The sequence below is a fragment of the Narcine bancroftii genome, chromosome 4 (genome assembly GCF_036971445.1).
Source record: "Narcine bancroftii isolate sNarBan1 chromosome 4, sNarBan1.hap1, whole genome shotgun sequence".
NCBI classification, from domain to species: domain Eukaryota; kingdom Metazoa; phylum Chordata; class Chondrichthyes; order Torpediniformes; family Narcinidae; genus Narcine; species Narcine bancroftii.
Window position 1 is genome coordinate 301335787 of NC_091472.1, and position 21625 is coordinate 301357411.

The 21625-nt window shown below is 38.0% G+C and overlaps 1 protein-coding gene across 4 annotated transcripts in view; it reads left to right on the forward strand.

Annotated features, from left to right (window-relative positions):
- metap1d (methionyl aminopeptidase type 1D (mitochondrial)) overlaps positions 1-21625 on the forward strand; it is a 184059-nt gene that overhangs the window by 62764 nt on the left and 99670 nt on the right. For all 4 annotated transcript variants that reach the window (XM_069935729.1, XM_069935728.1, XM_069935731.1 and 1 more), the window contains 2 exons: positions 2601-2643; positions 4131-4294. In XM_069935729.1, coding sequence (XP_069791830.1) covers positions 2601-2643; positions 4131-4294 — 207 coding nt within the window. The remainder of the gene's footprint in view (positions 1-2600; positions 2644-4130; positions 4295-21625) is intronic.

Genomic DNA, 21625 nt, shown 5'->3' on the forward strand with positions numbered 1-21625 from the left:
TATATTGCTTATGCAAATGATTAGTAAACTAAGTGGCTTCTTTAAAATGAAAAAAAAAATGAATGCTGGAAGTCCAAAATAAAACAGTACTCCTCTATTGGCATCTGCAAGGAGAAAAACAAATTTACTGGTTTGTGAGATCTTTTATTCTCCACAACACCAGTATTGTAATGAAAATTCTCCACTTAATCATTGATCTTTCATTTTTATTTTCAGGTGCCTATGTGTTGTTTAATACTGTTGTACCTTTCCTCCTTTTTCTCATGTTATTATATTGAACCACTAACTTTGATAAAGTTGAAGTGCTCTAAAGATAGATTGGAGGAGAATTTTTCCTTCCCACACCTTGACCTTTTATTTTAATCTCCCCTAGGGTAACAGTTCTCTGGTATCATGTTAATTCTTCAGTCGTTGATTGATTTCTAGGACATGGCTGCTTGCAACCTTAGGGAAAAATTCAAAATAAATTTTCTTCATTTTTTTTCTTTGAATATTTACTTTTATTTATTCTTTAAAATATGTGAAAGTAGCATATTTTAAACAAAAATCTATTCTTGTAAAAGACTCTTTTTACTCTCCATTTTGCATGAAAAGAATGAATGTCTTGTGCATGAAATGGTGAGATTGGGAGAATTGGCTAGTTAGAGCCATCAGGCCATAAAACCAAAAGTAAGCAATACTGGTTCTACCAATTCGTCATAGATAGAGAGAGTATATAGTGTGATACACATCATTACAATTTTGTGAGAAACTGTGCAGGAAGCAAGTATTTTTTTCCTGTCTGGTTATATGCATCGTGGCAATCTCTTAGCTGCATGGGCTGAAATGAATGTTGTATTCCTGACTAAAATAAAAGTGAATTTATTTTATTGCATATTTCTTTACATTTTAGAATGATATCATTGTGAATTATTGCCATTTCACATCTGTACAGTTGATTACCTTTCAAAATAGAAGGTCCTAATCTTTAGGGTCTCTTGAAACTGATAAAGTCTGTTCAATTCCATGATGACACAGAAAAACATATCAATAACCTGATAGAAATCATGATCTGAGGCACTTTGGGGTGACTCATTTAATACAAATATATTTCTTAATCACCCAATCGTTTAAAACAATCCATCACAAAAAGTTTGTTCTTGTGGCAACACTTGAATCCTCCTCAGTCATATGTCAGCATGTGGCTGCGAAATAAACTGAAAGAATTCCCTTTGCTCTTGCTTTACCATTGCTGGAATGAAATGTATTATTTAGTCATATAAATAACAAACTGATTGCTTGATTTCAGATTTAAACTTTCAGTTTTGGAAGTATTATTTGGGTTAAATATATGTAAATTAGATGTTCAATGTATTCATCAGAGCCACGAGCTGCTGAATGTAGGAAACACATAATTAGAATTTATTCAATTTTCACTGTTTTGTCATTAAGCAACACAGAATACAATGTAAACTTATTGATAATTTCTGCTGTGTCAGAAATATATTGTAAACAGCTGATAAGGGCTGAATACTCAGGATGATTTATGTTTTGTAAAGTACTGTTTAATTTGATATTAAGCGCTTTCACATCATTCATTTTAACTATGCGGTCAGACTAAAAGCTATGACATGTTCATTTAAAAATGTTTACTCATTTTTTTATAGTCCTCTTTTATTAAATTTCATTGCAGTCTGTTGAACAAATGTGCTTCTTTTTGTTTGCATAATGTTTTTATGATTGAATGGCATACTCAGATTCCTCCCCTGGAACTAAATGTATTTTTTTTAAGTATTAAATATTCGTTAAAGTGACCACAGTCGATAAGGTGGTAAAGAAGGCAGAGGGTATGCTTGCTTTCATTGAGTATAAAAGTAAGGAATTCATGTTATGGCTACATTAAACATTGATTCACCTGCATTTGGAGTATTGTGTGCAAATCCGGATGCCTCATTACAGAAAGGATGTTGTGGCTTTGAAGTAAAGATTCATCAAGATGCTGCCTGGATTAGAGGATAAGAGCCAAAAGGAGAGTTTGGACAAACTAATTTTTTTTTATCTCTGGAGTGTGGGAGGCTGAGGGGAGACCTTACAGAAGTTTATGGGAGGGGTAGATAGGATAGATAGTTAAAATCTTTTCCCTGGGGTAAAAATATCAAATATTAGAGGATGCGTTTAAGGTGAGGCAAGGGGGAGGGAGATGTGCAGGGAAAGTGCTTTTATAGAGTGTTGGTGCTGAGGCTAATGATGGAAGTAGATACGACAGTAGTCTTCAAAAAGCTTTTAAATAGACACCAGGAATAGAGAGATATGGGTCATGTGCATGCAGCAGAGACTTAGATTAATTTGGCATCATATTCAGCACAGACGTGGGCCAAAGGGCCTGTTCCTGTGCTACACTGATCCCTCTTCACGGTTCATTGCTTGTATTAATTCAGCAATCCTGCAATTTAGTACGATGATTGCACCTTTATTAATGAGCAGATCTAACATGATGTACTTGTTGCATGTTCTGTTCAATGTAAGGTAGGTGGAAGTAATTGCTGAGCATTTCTAATCACTTATTAATCTGATTATTTTATTATATGCTGATTATTAAGATAGCCTTTTTTGCTTTCCAGCCTACCCCTTCAGAATGGAGATATTATCAACATTGATGTCACAGTGAGTATTTAATCTGACAATAATAAGGACTTGATTAGTACTTTGATTCCAAGCACTAACATGAACATAATCTGAACTACGAATACACAAATAGGCATGCAATTCATTTCTAAGCATAAGCTTATCTTTCTCCTACCTTTTTACTTATTCAAGTAGATTTGCCTCAAAGTTTATAGTTAGATGCAAGCTAAAGGTTGTTATCCCACTCCTGCTATGTCGTCCCCTTCAGAAGGTATAATAGTTATTGATCCACTATGTAGTTCATGCAGAGCACTGCAGTGTTGATAGGCTTCTTTGAATGGACGTGAGAGATGAGCTAATGTACAAAAGCCTGGCATTTTTCCCTCATTCTGCAGAGTTTGATCTTCCTCTTCCTGCTGATTTTGAGTGGGGTCTGTGATTATCGTACGCTGTCATTATAGGCTTCAATGACAGCAATGGCTTGCATGTGTCATTCTCCTAGGATTGTAATACTGTTGCTACCAATATCTTTCACATCTATTAAACCCCTGATTGAGGTATCCTGCTCCAGTGCAATGCAATTAAAATGATCTGCTGTGTGGACTTGGGGGGAAAAAAATTCCTGCATTTAAAAAAAAATTCCACTTTCTTTGATATTTAAATTTATACATACAGCACAGTAACAGGCTCTTCCGGCCCATAAGTCTATGCCACCCAATTGACCTACAACCCCCATACATTTCGAATGGTGGGAGGGAACAGGAGCCCTGGGGAAAATCCACGCAGACATGGGGAGAATGTACAAATTCCTTACAGACAGTGTGGGATTCGAACCCCGGTCCTAATCACTGATGCCGTAAAGGTGTTGCGCTAATCGCTACGCCAACTATGCCAACCATGCCATCCGTACCGTATTCTGAGTTTCTTTTGGTTAAACACTTGGAAGCTCAAATTAAATCTGGCCTATTATATAACTTCAGCTGAGCCTTTTTGGTCTTAAATATTTTTTAACTTTCTAAAATAATGTGAATGCATTGCATGTACAAACTTACATGCGCGAATATATCTACAAACTGAAAATGAATTGATTCATTTGTCCATTTAACATCAGAGAGGCAAAACTGCAAAGAAGCACTTTGGGTTAAATTTGAAGTTGAAATAGCTGTGATGATGTAAATTTTAAAATAAAAATGCTTCAAATGACAAATGAGCAAAGGGTCAACTGTTCATTTAACTTTCAACATTTCTTATTTAGTGAAGCAATGTAAAGCTTCATAAATAGAGAATTTATTATAAAATCATAATTAGACCTTTGAATTGTTGAAGGAAAGAGAAAGGAACAAAAATAAAGAAGAATGTGTACTGCTATCCACTCCCTTGCATAACCTATCTTGCCAATCTTTGAACGATGTCTCTTGAAGATTATGACTTGAACCATGGTAAATTCTTAACCTCTCAAATTTCAGTTGAACAGAAAACATTAATAGGAATTTAAGTTTGCTCCATGTTAATCTTTGGTTGAATAGGTATATTTAAATGGATACCATGGTGACACTTCTGAAACATTTTTGGTTGGAAATGTGGATTACTCTGGGCAAAAGCTTGTGGAAATTGCCAGAAGATGCAGAAATGAAGCGATTGCTGTTTGTAGGCCAGGAGCACCACTGAATGTAATTGGAAATACAATCAGGTAAGTCTTGTACTGACAGGAATGGTGGAAATCTAATGGTACTGACATTATTGGTGGCGTGAAATAAAGTTGATAGCATGTTTTATGACAAAGGTTATTATTTCAGTCTGCTAGGAGTATTTGAACTGGCAGACAATAATGTTATTCATTGAGGAAAGGATATTATCTAAGGTGACTCCGAAAAGCATATGTAACAAGAGCAGGAAACATAAGATATCTTGTTATTTTCATTATTTATTGATGTGCACTTCTTTGCATTAGACTAAATAATCTTTTAAAATAATTGCTGGGTATCCTGTAAAATAAAACCTATAAAGTATATAACATCTTGATATTAATGGGGAGTAGCATAGATCATGATTAAAACTCTTCAAGATGGGCAACTGTTTAAACCAGAATCAGTCATAGTTTCGCAGAATAGTTCTTTGGGCCTACTGAATCTATGCCAACCATCATGCCTATTTATACTAATCGCACTAAATTTTGTGTTAATTCATTTTTTTTTAAATTTGCAATAATTCTTTGTGCTTTTATGCCTTTTTGATTCAAGTACCTAGCCAAATGTCTCTTCAATGTTGTTACTATTTTTGTTGTCACCACCTCCTGTCACAGCTCATTCCAGATACCAACTACTCTTTGTGTGAAAAATGTACTCTCTCAGATCTCCCTAAAACTTCTCCCTCTCACCCTAAACTATTATCATCCAGTTTTAGACACCCTTACCATGGGAAACTCTGTTATTAACCTATCTATGCCTCTCATAATTTTATATGCCTCTACAATTTGCATTATTGGTCAATTCTTTCTCGTGTTGAAGCATCAGAAAAGTCATAGCAGCCTCCTTAATGCTAATTGATGTTCATTATTCTGGTATTAATATGATTGAGAATTTCATGCTGTTTCACGTGAATGTCTTATAAAGGTTATGGGAGCATACATTGGGACTACATTATTACAGTTATTAAAATTTTATCTGCCACCAAAGCAGTTAGATTAAATTGCTCTTGGGAGAAATAAATTCAGTCTAAATAAAACTATTCTTTGATTAAATAAAAGTGAAATACAAATATAGGTTTATTTTCCAGATTGGAAGAGTTAAAAGATAAATTCTTAGAGACTTAGAGTCTCAGAACACCCAGCGTTTAATGCATCTGCTGGTAGTGTTCCTACATTATATCTAACAAAATTTGTTCAGTGATAAAGGAGAAAAAAACCCTCCAGAATTCTTATTCAAGCATTCTGTCGAGCTCTGCATTCATGACTGTGTCTAAAGGGCATGTCAGTCTTTTGATTCACTTTGAGAGGTAATTATCCTTTTCCTGTCACGGAACAACAAATGATAGCTAACTGAGGCACATTTGCAGTAGTTGCATTCATCAATTGCTTTAAAAAAATTGAATTTAATTGTGTTACACAGCTGCACGTCAGCTTTTATCACATCTCTGTTGTACTGAGTCTGGCTCTCCTTCACTCTATATATCTATTTTCTTGTTCCATCTTGATTTTTCTCTCTTCATCAACAACACCCCCCCCCCCTTTCTCTTCCTATATTTATTCCCCCCTCGCTCTACATTCTTGTTGAAGTAATTTTCCTTTGTGAGTCTCATTCTTGATCAAGTAAGGGTACATGAATGGACTAAATTATCACAATTACTTATATAATTGAACCTCCTTTGTACCAAGTGCAACTCCAGTAGCCCTTTTTTCCATCATGAAACTGCTTTCATTATATGGTTTTTCATATTCTCTGACACCATGCACACACAGAACCAGGCGTGCAGATGAGATGCAGGGGGGAGCATTGCAGATCAGCAAGGTCACAGTAGGAGTAATTAGCTGTGCTATGGAAAGAGCATCCAGCCTTTTCTGCAGTGTAGATGTACAATCCACGGCTTTCAGTCACAAAGAACTTACTAACAAATGGAGCTCCCGCCCATTGCTTTAAAAAAAAGATTTGTATCAACACTACAATTTTCCATCATTAGGACTAATAATGGAGAGCTCGGTATACATAAAGGGGAACAAAAAAAATCTCACATTCAAGTGGCTGCTGGATACCTTCCCTTTTTGTTTACAAGTTAACTCTTTACTATATTGCAGCATAGACTACATTCAGATACCCTCAATCTACAGTTGGCACCTACTCTGTTTCAAGGTGCTTCCTTTGAATGTGTGTTCATTTTCTATTTGAAAAATGCATTTGATTTCACAATTGAAATGTGCCCTAGTGTTTCTTTGTAAGTCTTGGTTTTAACTTACATTGGCTGTTTCTGATTTTGTCCTTTTGCAAAAGTGCATACTCCTGATTATTCATAAAGGAAAAAAAAATGTAAAATACGACTCACTGATTTTCTAGCATTTATTATAGCTTTCTAGATTTACAGATAATGGAATTTGTTCTTGTTGTATGTTTGGAAACAGTTACAAAATGATTATCTTTCCCCTCTCACTTATTTTAAATTATTTTAGACTCCTGTCTCCTGTGGAAAAGACCATCACCATTCACCTTATAACTACCTCTCATGATTTTATTTACATCTATAAAATCACCCCTCATCCTCCTCAGCTCCAGAGAAAGTTGTCCCAGGCTCTCCTTATACATCAAGCTCTCCTGTCTCTGCAACATCATTGTGAATCTTTTCCACACTCTTTCCAACTTAATGTCATCTTTCCAATAGTTTGGTGACCGGAAATATGAAATAAGTGTGCTCTCGCCAGGTCTTGTACAGCTATAACATTATGTCCCAACTCCTTCACTCAGTGCCATGATCAATGAAGACAAGCATGCCAAACACCTTCTCCATCATCCTATCTACTCGTATCACCACTTTCAATGAAGTCCTTGGACCTTCTATTTACTACATTGACATATGATTTACTATGCAAGATCTGCCCTTGTTTAGTGTTTCAAATTGCAGCACCTCACTTGTATTTAAATGCATGCACCAAAAGAAATAAAATTGATGACCTTGAAGTACAGCTACAGCTTGGCAGATAGGATGCTGTGACCATCACAGTGTCGTGACTAAAAGATGGTTGTTATTGGGAGCTGAATGTCTAAGTATACACATTGTATTGAAAGGATAGGAAGGTGAGCGGAGGGAGTGGTGTAACTCTGTTGGTGAGGAATAGCATTAAAATATTAGAAAGAAATGACATGGAATTAGAAGATATAGAATCATTGTGAGTTAAGATATGGCAAGGATAAAAATACATTGTTGGCAGTTATATGCAGACATCCAAACAGTAGCCAGGATATGGACAACAAATCACAACAGCAAATTGAAAAGGCATGGCAGATGGGCAATGTTATGGTATTCCTGGGAGATTTTAACATGCAAACCATATTGGGACTGGATCTCAAGAAAGAATGCTTGTAGAATGCCTATGATATATAATTCCTTGAAAGTGACATCACAAGTAGATAGGGTTGTAAAGAGAGCTTTTGGCATATTGACCTTCATAAATAAAAGTATTGAGCACAGTTTGGATATTATGGTAAAGTTGTATAAGACATTGGTGAGGGCAAATTTGGAGTATTGTGTGCAGTTTTGGTCACCTAACTATAGGAAATATATCAATAAGATTGAAAGAGTGCAAAGAAGATTTACTATAATATTGTCAGGACTTCAAGAACTGAGTTACAGGAAAAGGTTAAACAGGTTAGGACTTTATTCCCTGAAGCTGTGTAGAATGTGGGGAGATTTGATCGAGGTATACAAAATTATGAGGTGTATAGACAGAGGAAATGCAAGTAGGCTTTTTCCATTGAGGTTAGGAGAGATAGAAACCAGGGTACATGGGTTAAAGATGAAAGGGGGAAAGTTTAAGATGAATATTCGGGGGAACTTCTTCACATAATGAGTAGTGGGAGTGTGGAATTTGCTGCCAATTTCAGTGGTGAATGTAGGCTCAATTTTCACATTTAAGAAAACTTTGGACGGGTACATGAATAGGGGTATGGAGGGCTATGGTCTGGGTGCAGGTCAGTGGCACTAGGCAGAATAATAGTTTAGCACAGACTAGAAGGACTGAAGGGCCTGTTTTCTGTGCTGTAATGTTCTATGGTTCTGTGGAACCATTAGGGAGCAGTGATCACAATATGATTGAGTTCAATTTGAGGTTTAACAAGGAAAAACTAAAGTCAGATGTTCAGTATTTCAGTGGAGTGTAAGGAATTACACTGGCATGAGAAATGGACTGGTCAAAGTGGAATGAAAGAGGGCACTAGCAGGGAAGATGGAAGAGCAGCAATGAATGGAGTCTTTGGAAGAACTGAGGAGATGCAGGGTATAATACATACCAAAAAAGAGGAAATGTTTGAATAAGAAAAATGTCATAACTGTTGCTGACAGGAAGCAGAGAGGGAAGCAAAAATTGGTCAGAAGATGGAGGTCCTTTAAAAACTTGCAGAAGGTATCTAAAAAACTCATGAGAGAAAAGATGAAGTATGAAAGTAGATGAGTAAATACTATCAAAGAGGATACAGAAAGCTTACTCAAGTATATAAAGAGTAAAAGGGAGGTGAGAGTAGATATAGGACCACTAGAAAATGACGCTGGAGAAATAATAATGGGAGGCAAGGAGATGGCAGAGGATCTAAATTAATATTTTGCATCAATCTTCACTGTGGAAAATATTAGGAGTGTACCAGATGTCAAAGGGTATGAGGGAAGTGAAGTGAGTGTAGTTACTATTTCAAGGGAGAAGGTGGTCAGGAAACAGAACGGTCTAAGGGTGGATGCATCCATTGGACCAGATGGATTGCACTCATGGATTCTGAAAGAAGTCGCAGTAGAAATTCTAGAGGCATACGTTATGATCTTTCAGGAATCAGTAGATTCTGATATAGTCCTGGAGGACTGAAAAATCACATGTCACCCCACTATTCAAGAAGGGAGGGAGGCAGAGGAAAGGTAATTATAGACCAGTTAGCCTGACATCAGTGGTTGGGAAGATGTTGTATTCACTTGCCAAGGATGAGGTTATGGAGTACTACGAGGCACATGATAAGATAAACCAAACTCAGCAAGGTTTTCTTAAGGGAAAATCTTGCTTGACAAACCTACTGGAATTCTTTGAAGAAGTAACAAGCAGGCTGTATAAAGGAATTGTAGTAGACGTTGTGCATTTGGATTTTCAGAAGGCCTTAGACAACGTGCCACACATGAGGATACTTAGCAAGATAAGAGCTCGTGGTATTACAGGAAACATACAAGTGTGGGTAGAGCATTGGCTGATTGGCAGATAGCAGAGTCAGATTACAGGGATCATATTCTGGTTGGCTGCCAGTTAATAGTGGTTTTCCACAGGGGTTAGTGTTGGGTCGCTTCTTTTTATGTCATATATTAATAACTAGCAGGATACTCTGCGTTGCCCAGGAAATAAAACACTCAGTTGTTGACTACGTGGTTGAAAAAAAAATACATTAAAAAAATCATGTTAATTCTACATAAATATATTTTTTCATACTGAGATGGGCATATCTGCTGTTGGAGTGATGGGAGCTCAGATGAATGAGTAGTCAGGTCAAAAATGGTGAGGGGGGGATGGTCGGGGTCGACCTATAAATGGTATTGATGATTACGCGAATATATATGGTGTATTAATGATTTGGTTGACAACATGGTTAACATTTGTCAGATGCTCCAGACCAGTTCTGAAGCAGGTTAAAACCTGGCCAGTGCTTTTGCACAGACTGGAACATGCTGAAGGAAGCAGAAACCAGTGGCGACTGCATCAATCTGAAAGAGTATACGGCATCAGTGACCAGCTACATCAGTAATCGTTCTGATGACGTCACTATGCCCAAGACTGCGATAACTCGCTCTAATCAGAAGCCATGGATGACAGCTGAGGTGTGCGTACTGCTCAGGAACCGAGACACAGCCTTCAGAACAGATAACAAGGTAGCCCTAGCTGTTGCAAGAGCCAAGGTCTCTAAGGCCATCAGGGAAGCAAAGCGCACACATGCCCAGCATATTCATAGTCACTTCCTAGACAGCAAGGACACGCAATGCATGTGGAAGGCATCCAAGACATCACCAAACACAGGACTACACCATCTATCTGTGCTGGTGATGCCTCCCTCCCAGACTCACTGAACAACTTCTACACACGCTTTGAGGCAAAAAAATGACATTGCTGCGAAGAAGACCACTTCCTCCAAATAACCAGGTGCTGTGTCTTGCAGAGGCCGACATGAAGAGAGAGCTAAGCAAAGTCAACCCTTGGAAAGCTTCTGGACCGGATAACATTCCTGGCAGAGTGCTCAGGATGTGCGGCTCAGCTAGCAGATGTGCTCACTGACATCTTTACATCTCCCTGAGGAGCGCCATGGTGGGCCTGATTAGTAAAAATGACAAGTTAGTGTACAGAGATGAGGTGCAGTTTCTAATAGACTGTTGCAGAGCCACAACCTGTATCTGAACATTTAAAAAACAAAAGAGATGTTTGTTGACTTCAAGAGGGCCCGGGGAAGGTGGGGTCCACACGCCACTGACCACTGATGGCTCCACCATTGAGGTCATCAAGAGAATCAAGTTCCTTGGAATGCACTTGACAGAGAATCTCATCTGGGCTCTTAACACCAGCTCCAGAGCCAAGAATGCCCAGCAGTGCCTCTACTTCCTGTAAAGGCTGAGGAAAGTTTATCTCCCACCCTTGATCCTGACTACATTCTACAGAGGATGTATCGAGAGCATCCTGTGCAACAGCATCACTACCTGGTTTGAAAGCTGTACCTCCTTGAACCACAAGAGCCTGCAGAGGATAGTGAAATCAGCAGAAAAGATCATTGGGGGGATCCTTTCCTACCATGAAGGACATATACAACACTCGATTCAGGCAAAAGGCAATAAGCATTTTGTGAAGGACTGCACACACCCCTCATATTAGCTGTTCTCCCTTCTGTCATCTGGTACGAGATATCGCAACACTCGGACCCTTACGTCCAGATTGGGCAACGGCTTTTTCCCCCAAGCCATCAGACTCCTGAACTCCCAGAACATTTGAGGATAGTGTACCATGGACTGTTACTGTATACATTTTAATATTTTTACGTGTTTAACTTCTATTCTAATTTATATTTATGTAAATATGCTCGGTGGTCCTGGATAAATGTTATCTTATCTTTACTGTGTAAGCATGGTATGAACAATTAATGAAGGTGACTTGACTAGAGAAGGCACCACATGATCACCAGATGTAATAGATGACTCCCGCTGATTCATTTGGAGCCGACTGGTGGTGAGGGAGGAGGACACGAGTGTGGCACTTCCTGTGAACACAGGGAAAGGTGTCAAGGGGGGCAATTAGTGGGAACGGATGAGTGGTCAAGGCAGTCATGGAGGGAGTGATCCCTACAGAATGAGGAGAGGGGAAGGCATGTCTGGTCATGTAGTAGGCCTATTACAAATCTTTGTAGCATCCCACTTTACACGTCTCCAATCTGTAAAACAATCCTCCGCTACCACTGGTTTGGGCACCTGCCTACATTTGTTCATACCTTGATGAAGGGTTCAAGCCCAAAATGTTGGATATATATCTTTATCTTTGCTATATAAAGTACACAGTTTGCTGAGTTTTTCCAGCATTGTTTTTATACTTCAACCACAGTGTCCACAGACTTTCATGTTTTATCTCCACTACCACTCCTGACTCCTTCAATCGAGCCAATTTTGAATCCAAATTCACCAGCTCACCCTGTATCCTGTATGATCTAACCTTTAAGGTGAGCCAACCATTCAGGATCTTTACTTAAGTCCACAAAGAAACCTCACTGCCCTCATCAAACCTTTTTTGTCACTTCTTCAAAAAATCTAATCAAATTTTTGAAACATGATTTCTCACACATAAAGCCATGCTGACTATCCCTAACAATCCTTTCTTTCCAAATACTGCTACTGTAGTTCACTGCCCTTCTTGCATAAAGGCACAACACCAACCACCATCCAATTTTTCGGGACCAGCATGGCTAAAGTATCTGCCAGAGCCCCAGAAATTTCTTGCTTGGATTCCCACAATGTCCCAGAATCCATTTGGTCAGGCCCTAGGGATTTGTCCATGTGGATATGTTCTAAGACATCCCTATTCATTTTCCTTAATTTATTAGCTTCCATGGTAAGCACAGATGAGAAATATTCATTTAAAACCTGCCCATCTACATTTTAAATTATCTGTAGTTTACCTGACTCTCTTGTGATCATTCCTTCCATGGAAATGAATGGAATCAAAGGGAACAACGTGAAACTGAGGAAAATTATTGAGGTTTGTGCATTGCAATTGGAATGAAAAAGTGCAGGACTTTTTTTCTTAAACACATTTGCAAAATTTCTGGTATGACATTTTTGCAAAAAAAAAGCGAGTAATTCTTTCATTAAACCAGATTCTCAATTACTTTGTACATTATCCAACTCACTGCTTTGGATGATATAGTAATGTGGTACTGTGTCCTTGTCATGTGTATCCAACCTGGCCTTACCATCAATCTCTATCTCAGCAGCTCTTTGTTAGGAATATGTAATTTTTTTTTACTAAGTAATGAAAAAGAATAAATATTTTTCCAGATATAGCAAGATAATTGTTTGACAGAAGAAATGGAATACGTCTAGGGAAAGAATGGAATATAGCATGTCAGTGGTAAAGAACAGGTTTTCTTAAGATTGATTCATAGCATTAGCTCTTATTGAAAAAAAAGGAAAAATATCAGCTGTGAAATGGTGTAAGATGACAAAATGGGGCAAGGCAAAGCAGAGGACTAAAACAACATCTTTTAAAATCCTGGGGATGTGGGAGTTGCCATTCTTTTTCAGCACTGCTATTTTTAAGTGGAATTCATTTTTGGCATATACACTCTTTCTTTTCTCATTAGTTGCATCTCCCGGATTCTACTTTGGAAATATCCTCGAAATCTCAACCCCCTTCTGCTAATTTTTTTAAAATATTTTTTTATTTTTCACACTGTGAACCATATCAACCAAAATATGTACAAACGTTTCTCATTAAATATACACAGTGGGATTTTCTCCCTTTCCCCCCCCCACCCTCCCTTCCCACACCCTCCAAAGCCAATAAATATTCAACAAACAGAATACAATAAAACCATAAAACAATGTCTTCACACAATGAAAAATAAACAAGAAAAATGTGTCATCTACTTTTACACACTGAATCAAGTCGTTTTTGTCTTCTTATCATTTTAGGGGGTGGAGGTTCCATGTATGGTTCCCAAATTTGTTCAAATAATGTGACTATTTTTAAAATTATGTTATTTTTTTCCAATGGAATACATTTATTCATTTCCATGTACCGTTGCTGTATTCTCATGCTCTCTTCCATTTTCCAAGTTGACATTATACATTTTTTTGCTACTACTAAGGCTATCGTAATGAGTCTTTTTTGCACTTTATCCATTTTGAGGCCTAATTCTTTACTTCTTATATTACTTAGGAGAAAGATCTCTGGATTTTTTGGTATGTTATTTTTTGTGATTTTATTTAATATCTGATTTAGATCTTCCCAAAACACTTTCACTTTCGTACATATCCAAATTGCATGTACCGTTGTTCCCATTACCTTCCTACAGCGAAAACGTCTATCTGAAATGTTGGATCCCATTCTTTTAACTTTTGAGGCGTGATATATAAACCTGTGTAACCAATTATACTGTAACCTTGTGTTTATTGTATTCTTCATAGTTCCCATGCTTCATTTTTTATCTTTATGTTAAAATCCTTTTCCCACTTTTGTTTAGATTTATAGCTTATTTCATCATTTTCCTTTTCTTGCAGCTTAATGTACATGTTGGTTATAAATCTTTTAATTATCATTGTGTCTGTAATCACGTATTCAAAGCTGCTTCCTTCAGGTAATCTCAAGCTGTTTCCCAATTTATCCTTTAAATAAGCTTTCAGTTGGTGATATGCAACCATTGTACCATGAGTTATTCCATATTTGTACTTCAACTGTTCAAATGTTGATAAATTATTTCCCAAAAAACAATTTTCTATTCTTTTGATTCGTTTTCTCTCCAATTCTCTAAAGGAAAGGTTATCTATTGTAAAAGAGATTAGTGGGTTTTGTGTCAATAGTAATTTTGGTATTTGGTAATTCGTTTTTTTCCTTTCTAAGTGGATCTTCTTCCATATATTAAGAAAAGGATGCAATACTGCTGAGCTTTTATATTGCACCAGCTTTTCATCCCACTTATAAAGTATATGTTCTCCCCTATTTTATCTAGTTCTACCTTAGTCCAGTCTGGTTTTTCCCTTCTCTGGTAAAAATCTGATAAATACCTTAATTGTGCAGCTCTATAATAATTTTTTAAGTTTGGTAACTGCAAACCACCTTGGTTATACCTCTCTATTAATTTATCTAACACTACCCTCGGTTTTCCCCCTTTCCACAAGAATTTCCTTATTATTCACTTTAGTTTATTAAAGAATTTCTCTTTTAAGGGAATTGCCAATGATTGAAATAAGTATTGTATCCTTGGGAAAACATTAATTTTAATGCAATTTACCTTCCCTATCAACGTTAGCGGTAATTCTTTCCAATGTTCTAAGTCTCCCTGCAATTTCTTTATTAGTGGCTGATAATTTAGTTTGTACAAGTGGCTTAAGTTATTATCTAACCTGATCCCTAGGTATCGGATTGCTTGTGCTTGCCATTTAAATGGTAATTCTTTTATAAATTCTGTATAATCCGCATTACTCATTGGGATCACTTCACTTTTATTTGTATTGATCTTGTACCCCGATATTTCTCCATACTCCTTCAATTTCTTATGTAATTTTTTTATTGATATTTCTGGTTCTGTTAGGTATACTTTGATGACATCTGCAAATAAGTTGATTTTATACTCCTCCTTTATTTTTATCCCTTTTATTTTATTTTCTGTTCTTAACATTTCTGCCAATGGTTCTATTGCTAAGGCAAACAATGAGGGGGATAATGGACAAGGAACAAGGATACCTTACTGCAGCTGTACAGGGCCTTGGTGAGACCACACCTGGAGTATTGTGTGCAGTTCTGGTCACCTTATCTAAGGAAGGATGTTCTTGCAATGGAGGGAGTGCAGAGGCGATTCACCAGGCTGATACCTGGAATGGCAGGAATGACTTATGAGGAAAGATTGCGCAAATTGGGATGGTACTCCCTGGAGTTTAGAAGATTGAGAGGGGATCTCATAGAGACATATAAAATTCTGGCAGGACTGGATGGAATGGATGCAGATGGGATGTTTCCAATGATGGGAAAATCCAGAACCCGGGGCCATGGTTTGAGGATAATAGGCAAACCATTTAGGACCGAGATGAGGAGGAATTTCTTTACCCAAAGGGTGGTGAATCTGTGGAATTCATTGCCACAGAGGGCAGTAGAGGCAGGTTCATTAAATATATTTAAGAGGGAATTAGATCTATTTCTTCAGTATAAGGGTATTAAAGGTTACGGAGAGAAGGCGGGGATGGGGTACTGAACTTTAAGATCAGCCATGATCTCATTGAATGGCGGAGCAGGCTCGAAGGGTCGAATAACCTACTCCTGCTCCTATCTTCTATGTTTCTATATCCCTGTCTAGTTGACCTACTTAATTTAAATTGGTTCAATACATATCCATTTACTGTTACCTTTGCCAATGGTCCATTATACAATGCTTTAATCCAATTAATATATTTTTCTGGTAGATTGAACCTCTGTAATACTTTAAATAAATAGTTCCACGCTACTCTGTCAAAGGCTTTTGCTGCATCTAAAGCAACAGCCACTATTGGCTTCTTATTTCCTTGAACTGCATGAATTAGATTAATAGGTTTACAGACATTACCCGCTGTTCGTCTTTTCTTAATAAATCCAGTTTGATCTTGTTTTACTATTTTTGGTACACAATCGGCCAATCTGTTTGCTAATAATTTCGCTATTATCTTATAATCTGAGTTAAGTAGAGATATTGGTCTATATGATGCTGGTGCTAATGGATCCTTCCCCGTCTTTGGTAATTATTGCTGTCTTACATGAACCTGGCAAGTTTTGTGTTTCTTCTATCTGGTTCATTACTTCCAGGAGAGGAAGAATTAATAACTCTTTAAATGTTTTATAGAATTCTATTGGGAATCCATCCTCTCCCAGTGTTTTATTGTTTGGCAGCTTTTTTAATATATCCTGTACTTCCTCTATTTCAAAAAGTTCCTCTTCTTGCAATTTCGGCAGTTCAATTTTAGCTAAAAACTCTTCTATTTTATCATCTTTCCCCTTGTTCTCAGTTTGGTATATTTGTTCATAAAATTCCTTAATGTTTTCATTAATCTGTATTGGGTTATATGTAATTTGTTTGTCCTTTTTCCTTGGTGCCAATATCGTTCTTTTAGCTTGTTCTGTTTTAAGTTGCCAGGCTAATATTTTATATGTTTTTTCTCCCAGTTCGTAATACTTTTGCTTTATTTTCATTATGTTCTTCTCCATCTTGTACATTTGTAATGTTTCGTATTTTATTTTTTTGTCCTCCAATTCTCTCTTTTTTGTTATATCATCCCTTTTAACTAGTTCCTTTTCTGTACTTACTATCTCCCTTTCCAACTGCTCTATTTCCTGATTGTAGTCCTTTTTCATCTTAGTTACATAACTTATTATCTGCCCTCTAATGAAGGCTTTCATTGCGTCCCATAATATAAATTTGTCTTTCACTGATTTCGTGTTTATTTCAAAATATGTTTTAATTTGACGTTCATTAAACTCTCTAAATTCCTGCCTTTTAAGTAGCATGGAGTTTAACCTCCATCTATATGTTCTTGGTGGGATGTCCTCCAGTTCTATTGCTAATAACAGGGGTGAATGATCAGATAGTAGTCTATCTTTATACTCAGTTATCCTAACTCTCCCTTGAATATGGGCCGACAAAAAAAAACATATCAATCCATAAATTTGGCTACTTTATTCTTTTTGCTTGTCTTTTGTCCAGTTTTATCCAACATTGGATCCAAATTAAGGTTAAAATCCCCTCCTATCAATATATTTCCTTGTGTATCTACAATCTTCAAAAATATATCCTGCATAAACTTTTGATCCTCCTCATTAGGTGCCTATATATTGAGCAAATTCCAAAATTCTGAGTATATCTGGCACTCTATCATTACATACCTCCCTGCTGGATCTATTATTTCCTCCTCTATTTTGATTGGTACATTTTTATTAATTAATATGCTATACCTCTAGCTTTTGAATTATATGTTGCTGCCTCTACGTGTCCTACCCAGTCTCTCTTTAATTTGTTATGTTCCACTTTAGTTAGATGAGTTTCCTGCACAAATGCTATATCTATTTTTTCTTTTTTCAGTAAATTTAATGGCCTCTTCCTTTTAATGTGGCTATGTATTCCATTAATGTTTATAGTCATATAGTTCAACGTGGCCATCTTATATCTTGTTTACACCTTATTTCTGCTTCCTCACCACCTCTGTCCCCCTGTTCCCCATTTTCATCTCTCAGTTTTCCCTTTTTAAACTCAATGTATAAACACATTTATACATAAAATACTCCAACAATTCCCACACCCAATATTACCTTAACCCTAAATGCCCCCCCCCCCCCTTGAGTTGCCCCTTATTCCTTGCTGGGCAAGCATAACTCCCCTTTCCATTTGAATTGCGATTTTGTTCGCAAGCATCAACTGATTTAGTAGTGACGGTTATTCTCTCCCCCCCCCCAGAAAACACTTTTTTTACACATATAACAAAGCTCTCCTTTTTTTCTCCCTTACTTCCTTCCTTCCCTTTTCTTTTCCCTCTTTAGTTCTTTACATATACATTGTTTTTACATCTTTATATATACTTTATCGCCGTTCTTCATTCTTATTACATCTTTTCATCTCTCCTTCTGTCCCGCAAACGCTCTGCGAATTCTTGTGCTTCCTCTGGATCCAAGAACAGTCTGTTTTGCTCCCCGGGTATAAATATTTTAAGCACAGCTGGATGTCTTAACATGAATTTATAACCTTTTTTCCATAGGATCGATTTTGCTGTATTAAATTCCTTCCTCTTCTTTAAGAGTTCAAAACTTATGTCTGGGTAAAAAAATATTTTTTGACCTTGTACTCCAATGGTTTATTATCTTCTCTAATTTTATTCCTTGCCCACTCCAGTATATTTTCTCTTGTCGTATATCTCAAAAATTTTACTAAGATGGATCTTGGTTTTTGATGTATCTGCAGTTTCGGAGCTAGTGTTCTGTGTGCCCTTTCTATTTCTATTTCTTCCTGCATTTCTGTCATCCCAGGACCTTTGGGATCCATCCTTTTATAAATTCCTTCATGTCTGTGCCTTCTTCATCTTCCTTTAGGCCCACTATTTTTATGTTGTTTCGCCTACTATTATTTTCCAACATATCAATTTTCTGAGATAACAACTCTTGTGTCTCTTTAATTTTTTTGTCACTTTCTTCCAATTTTCATCTTAAGTCGTTTACTTCCATTTCTATAGCCATTATTCGTTCTTCTACATTTTCTACTCTTTTCCCTATTTCTGTCATGACTAGTTCTAATTTTTTCATTTTATCTTCTGTTCTTTTCATTTGTCTTTTAATTGCACTAAATTCTAATGAAAACCATTCTTTTAATGCTCTCATTTGTTCTTCAAAAAAAGCTTTACCTATATTCTGTCCATCTGTTTTACCTTCTATTTCTCTGTGAAGATCTTGGTCTTCTTCTTCCTCTTCTTCTGTGTCTGCGCCTGTGTTTGTGTCTTCTTCTCTTCTTTGTATCTGTATCTCTTCTGATTTTCCTGATGAGTTGCTTGTATCATTTTGCCTCTTCTTGCTGGGCCTCCCGTTCTGGGCTGCTCATCTGTCAGGCCTTCTGCTGCTGCTCCTCTTGCTGTTCACCCCGTCGACTTTTTTTCTCGGGTGGTACCTCACTCCCTCTCCTGCTGCCTTCCTCATCTTCCAGCTGAGAGTCCTGGTGTCGGACGTCCCTCAGCTGGTTGCGCCATGATTGTCCGCTCCTCAGCTAAGTCCCCTTCCCGTCGGTGTTTTCTTTTACCTTTGATTGCGCACTTTTGTTTGGCTCAGAGAGCCATTTTTGCAGTCCACCAGTCGGGGGGTCATGACTTGCAGGGCTGGCACCAACCTCGGAGAACAGACGTTCTTCGCCACCACGGCTCCCTGTTCCTTTGTGCAGGTAAGGCCTTCTTCTTTCTTTTCAGGTGACTTTTCTTCTTTTTTTTTCCCGTTGTTTTTACTTTTTCCTTCTTCTCCGCAACTTTATCTTCTATTTCTTATATTTTATATTTGTTGAACTTTGTCTTTTCTTGACTTTTTTCTTTTTTTCTGGAGCGGGCTGGTTTTACCCTACCTGCCACTACTCCATCACATGACTCCCTCCCAACCGCTTTCTGCTAATTTACTACTCCAGTAGCCTGCTGGTGCAATCACACTTCCTCCCTCACCACCATTCGAGGCCCCAAACAGTCCTTCCAAGTGAAGCAAACTTCACCTGTAAATCTGCAGGGTTTATCTACTGTATCTTGAACTCCCATTGAGAGACTAGACGCAAACTGGGAGATCACTTCGTTGAGCGCCTCTGCTCATTCTGCTGCAATAGCAGGGATGTCCAGTAGCAGCTCGTTTCAGTGCCCCACCCCATTTCCCTTGCTGACATGTCTGTCCATGGTCCAGATGGACTGAGACCATCTGGAAATTGGCGGAGCAACACCTTATCTTCCAACTGGTCATCCTCCAATAGGATTTTGACTTCTCTAATTTGCATTAGCTCCATCCACATATTTTCCTTGTTTTCATTCCTATAGTGCTGCTCTCTCCCCTTTTCCTCCTGTCTCCCTTCACAAAGCCAAAAACTACCACCCTCTCCCAAACAATTCTCACCTTTTCTCTCCTGTCCTCTTAACATATCCAATAAATACCTTTTGTCTGTTGGTCTGTATTCCTCTCCCTCCCATTATTCATTTTTCACCAGCTTTTTAATAAAGGGTCCTTGCCTGCTTTTTGCTCACACCTTGAGGAAGGGCTCAGGCCTGAAACGTCAATTGTATATACTTACAACCTATGGACGCTGCAAGACCTGCTGAGTTCCTCCAGCATTTCTGTGTTTTACTCCAAGCAGAATATGCTCCATCTGTTACTACCCTCTCTTTTCTTTGATTGAGCCATTTCTGAATCCATGCAGCCAAATATCCATGGATTCCATGCTTTCTGGATAAGCCTACCCTGGGGAACATTGTCAAAAGCCTTGCTAAAATCCATATGCACCACATTCACCACCCTACCTTCATCAATTTCTTTTGTCACTTCCTTGAAAAATTCAGTTAGCTCATGGGGCACCACCTGCCTGCACAAAGCCATGTTGACTGTCATAAAGCTTTACTTCTCCAAGTATTGTAAATCCTATCCTTAAGACTCCACTCCAATATTCTGCCCATAACTGATGAAAGACTGGCAAGTCTATAATTCCCAGGATTCTCTCAGTTACCTTTCTTGAACAAGGGAACTACATTTACCATTCACTAATCCCCAGTACCACACGTAGCCAAGAAGGATGCTCCAATCCTTGTCCATAGCTATAATAAAGGTCAGGGAGTTGTCACCACAACCAAAGTGCTCTCCCACTAAGATATCTGTCACCTAACCCGGTTCATTTCCCAGTACTAGATCCAGAATAACCTCTCCTCTTTGTGGCCTGTCCACATACTGTGTCAGGAGTCTTTTTTGGACACCTAATATGTTCTTTCCCATCTATCCCTTTTGCATGAAGGAGGTGCCAGTCAATATGAGGGAAGTTCAGAATCAAAATTTATTGTCATGGAGAACAGAGGGGAACAGTGGGTAAAATGGGGAACAGTGGGGAAATGAGGGGGAACAGTGCGGATCAGTGGGAAACAGTTGGGAACAGTGAGGAACAGAGGGAAACAGTGAGGAACATTGGTGAAAATGAGGAACTGTTGGAAACGGTGGGGATCACTGGAGAACAGTGGGGAACAGTGAGGAAAAGTGGGGAACAGTGAGGAAAAGTGGGGAACAGTGAGGAAAAGTGGGGAACAGTGAGGAAAAGTGGGGAACAGTGAGGAAAAGTGGGGAACATTGAGGAATTATGGGGAATAAGTGGAGAACACTGAGGACAGTTGAGAACATGAGGGGAAATTTCTTCATGCAAAGGGTGTGGAATAAGCTTCTGGCAGAGGTAGTTGAAGCAAGGATGTTATTTACATTTAAGGAAAGATTGGATAATTACATGGAGGGGAGTGGATTGGAGGGGTATGGACCAGGTGCGGGTTAGTGGGACTAGGAGAGTGGGGATTTGTTCCAGCATGGACTGGTAGGGCCAAA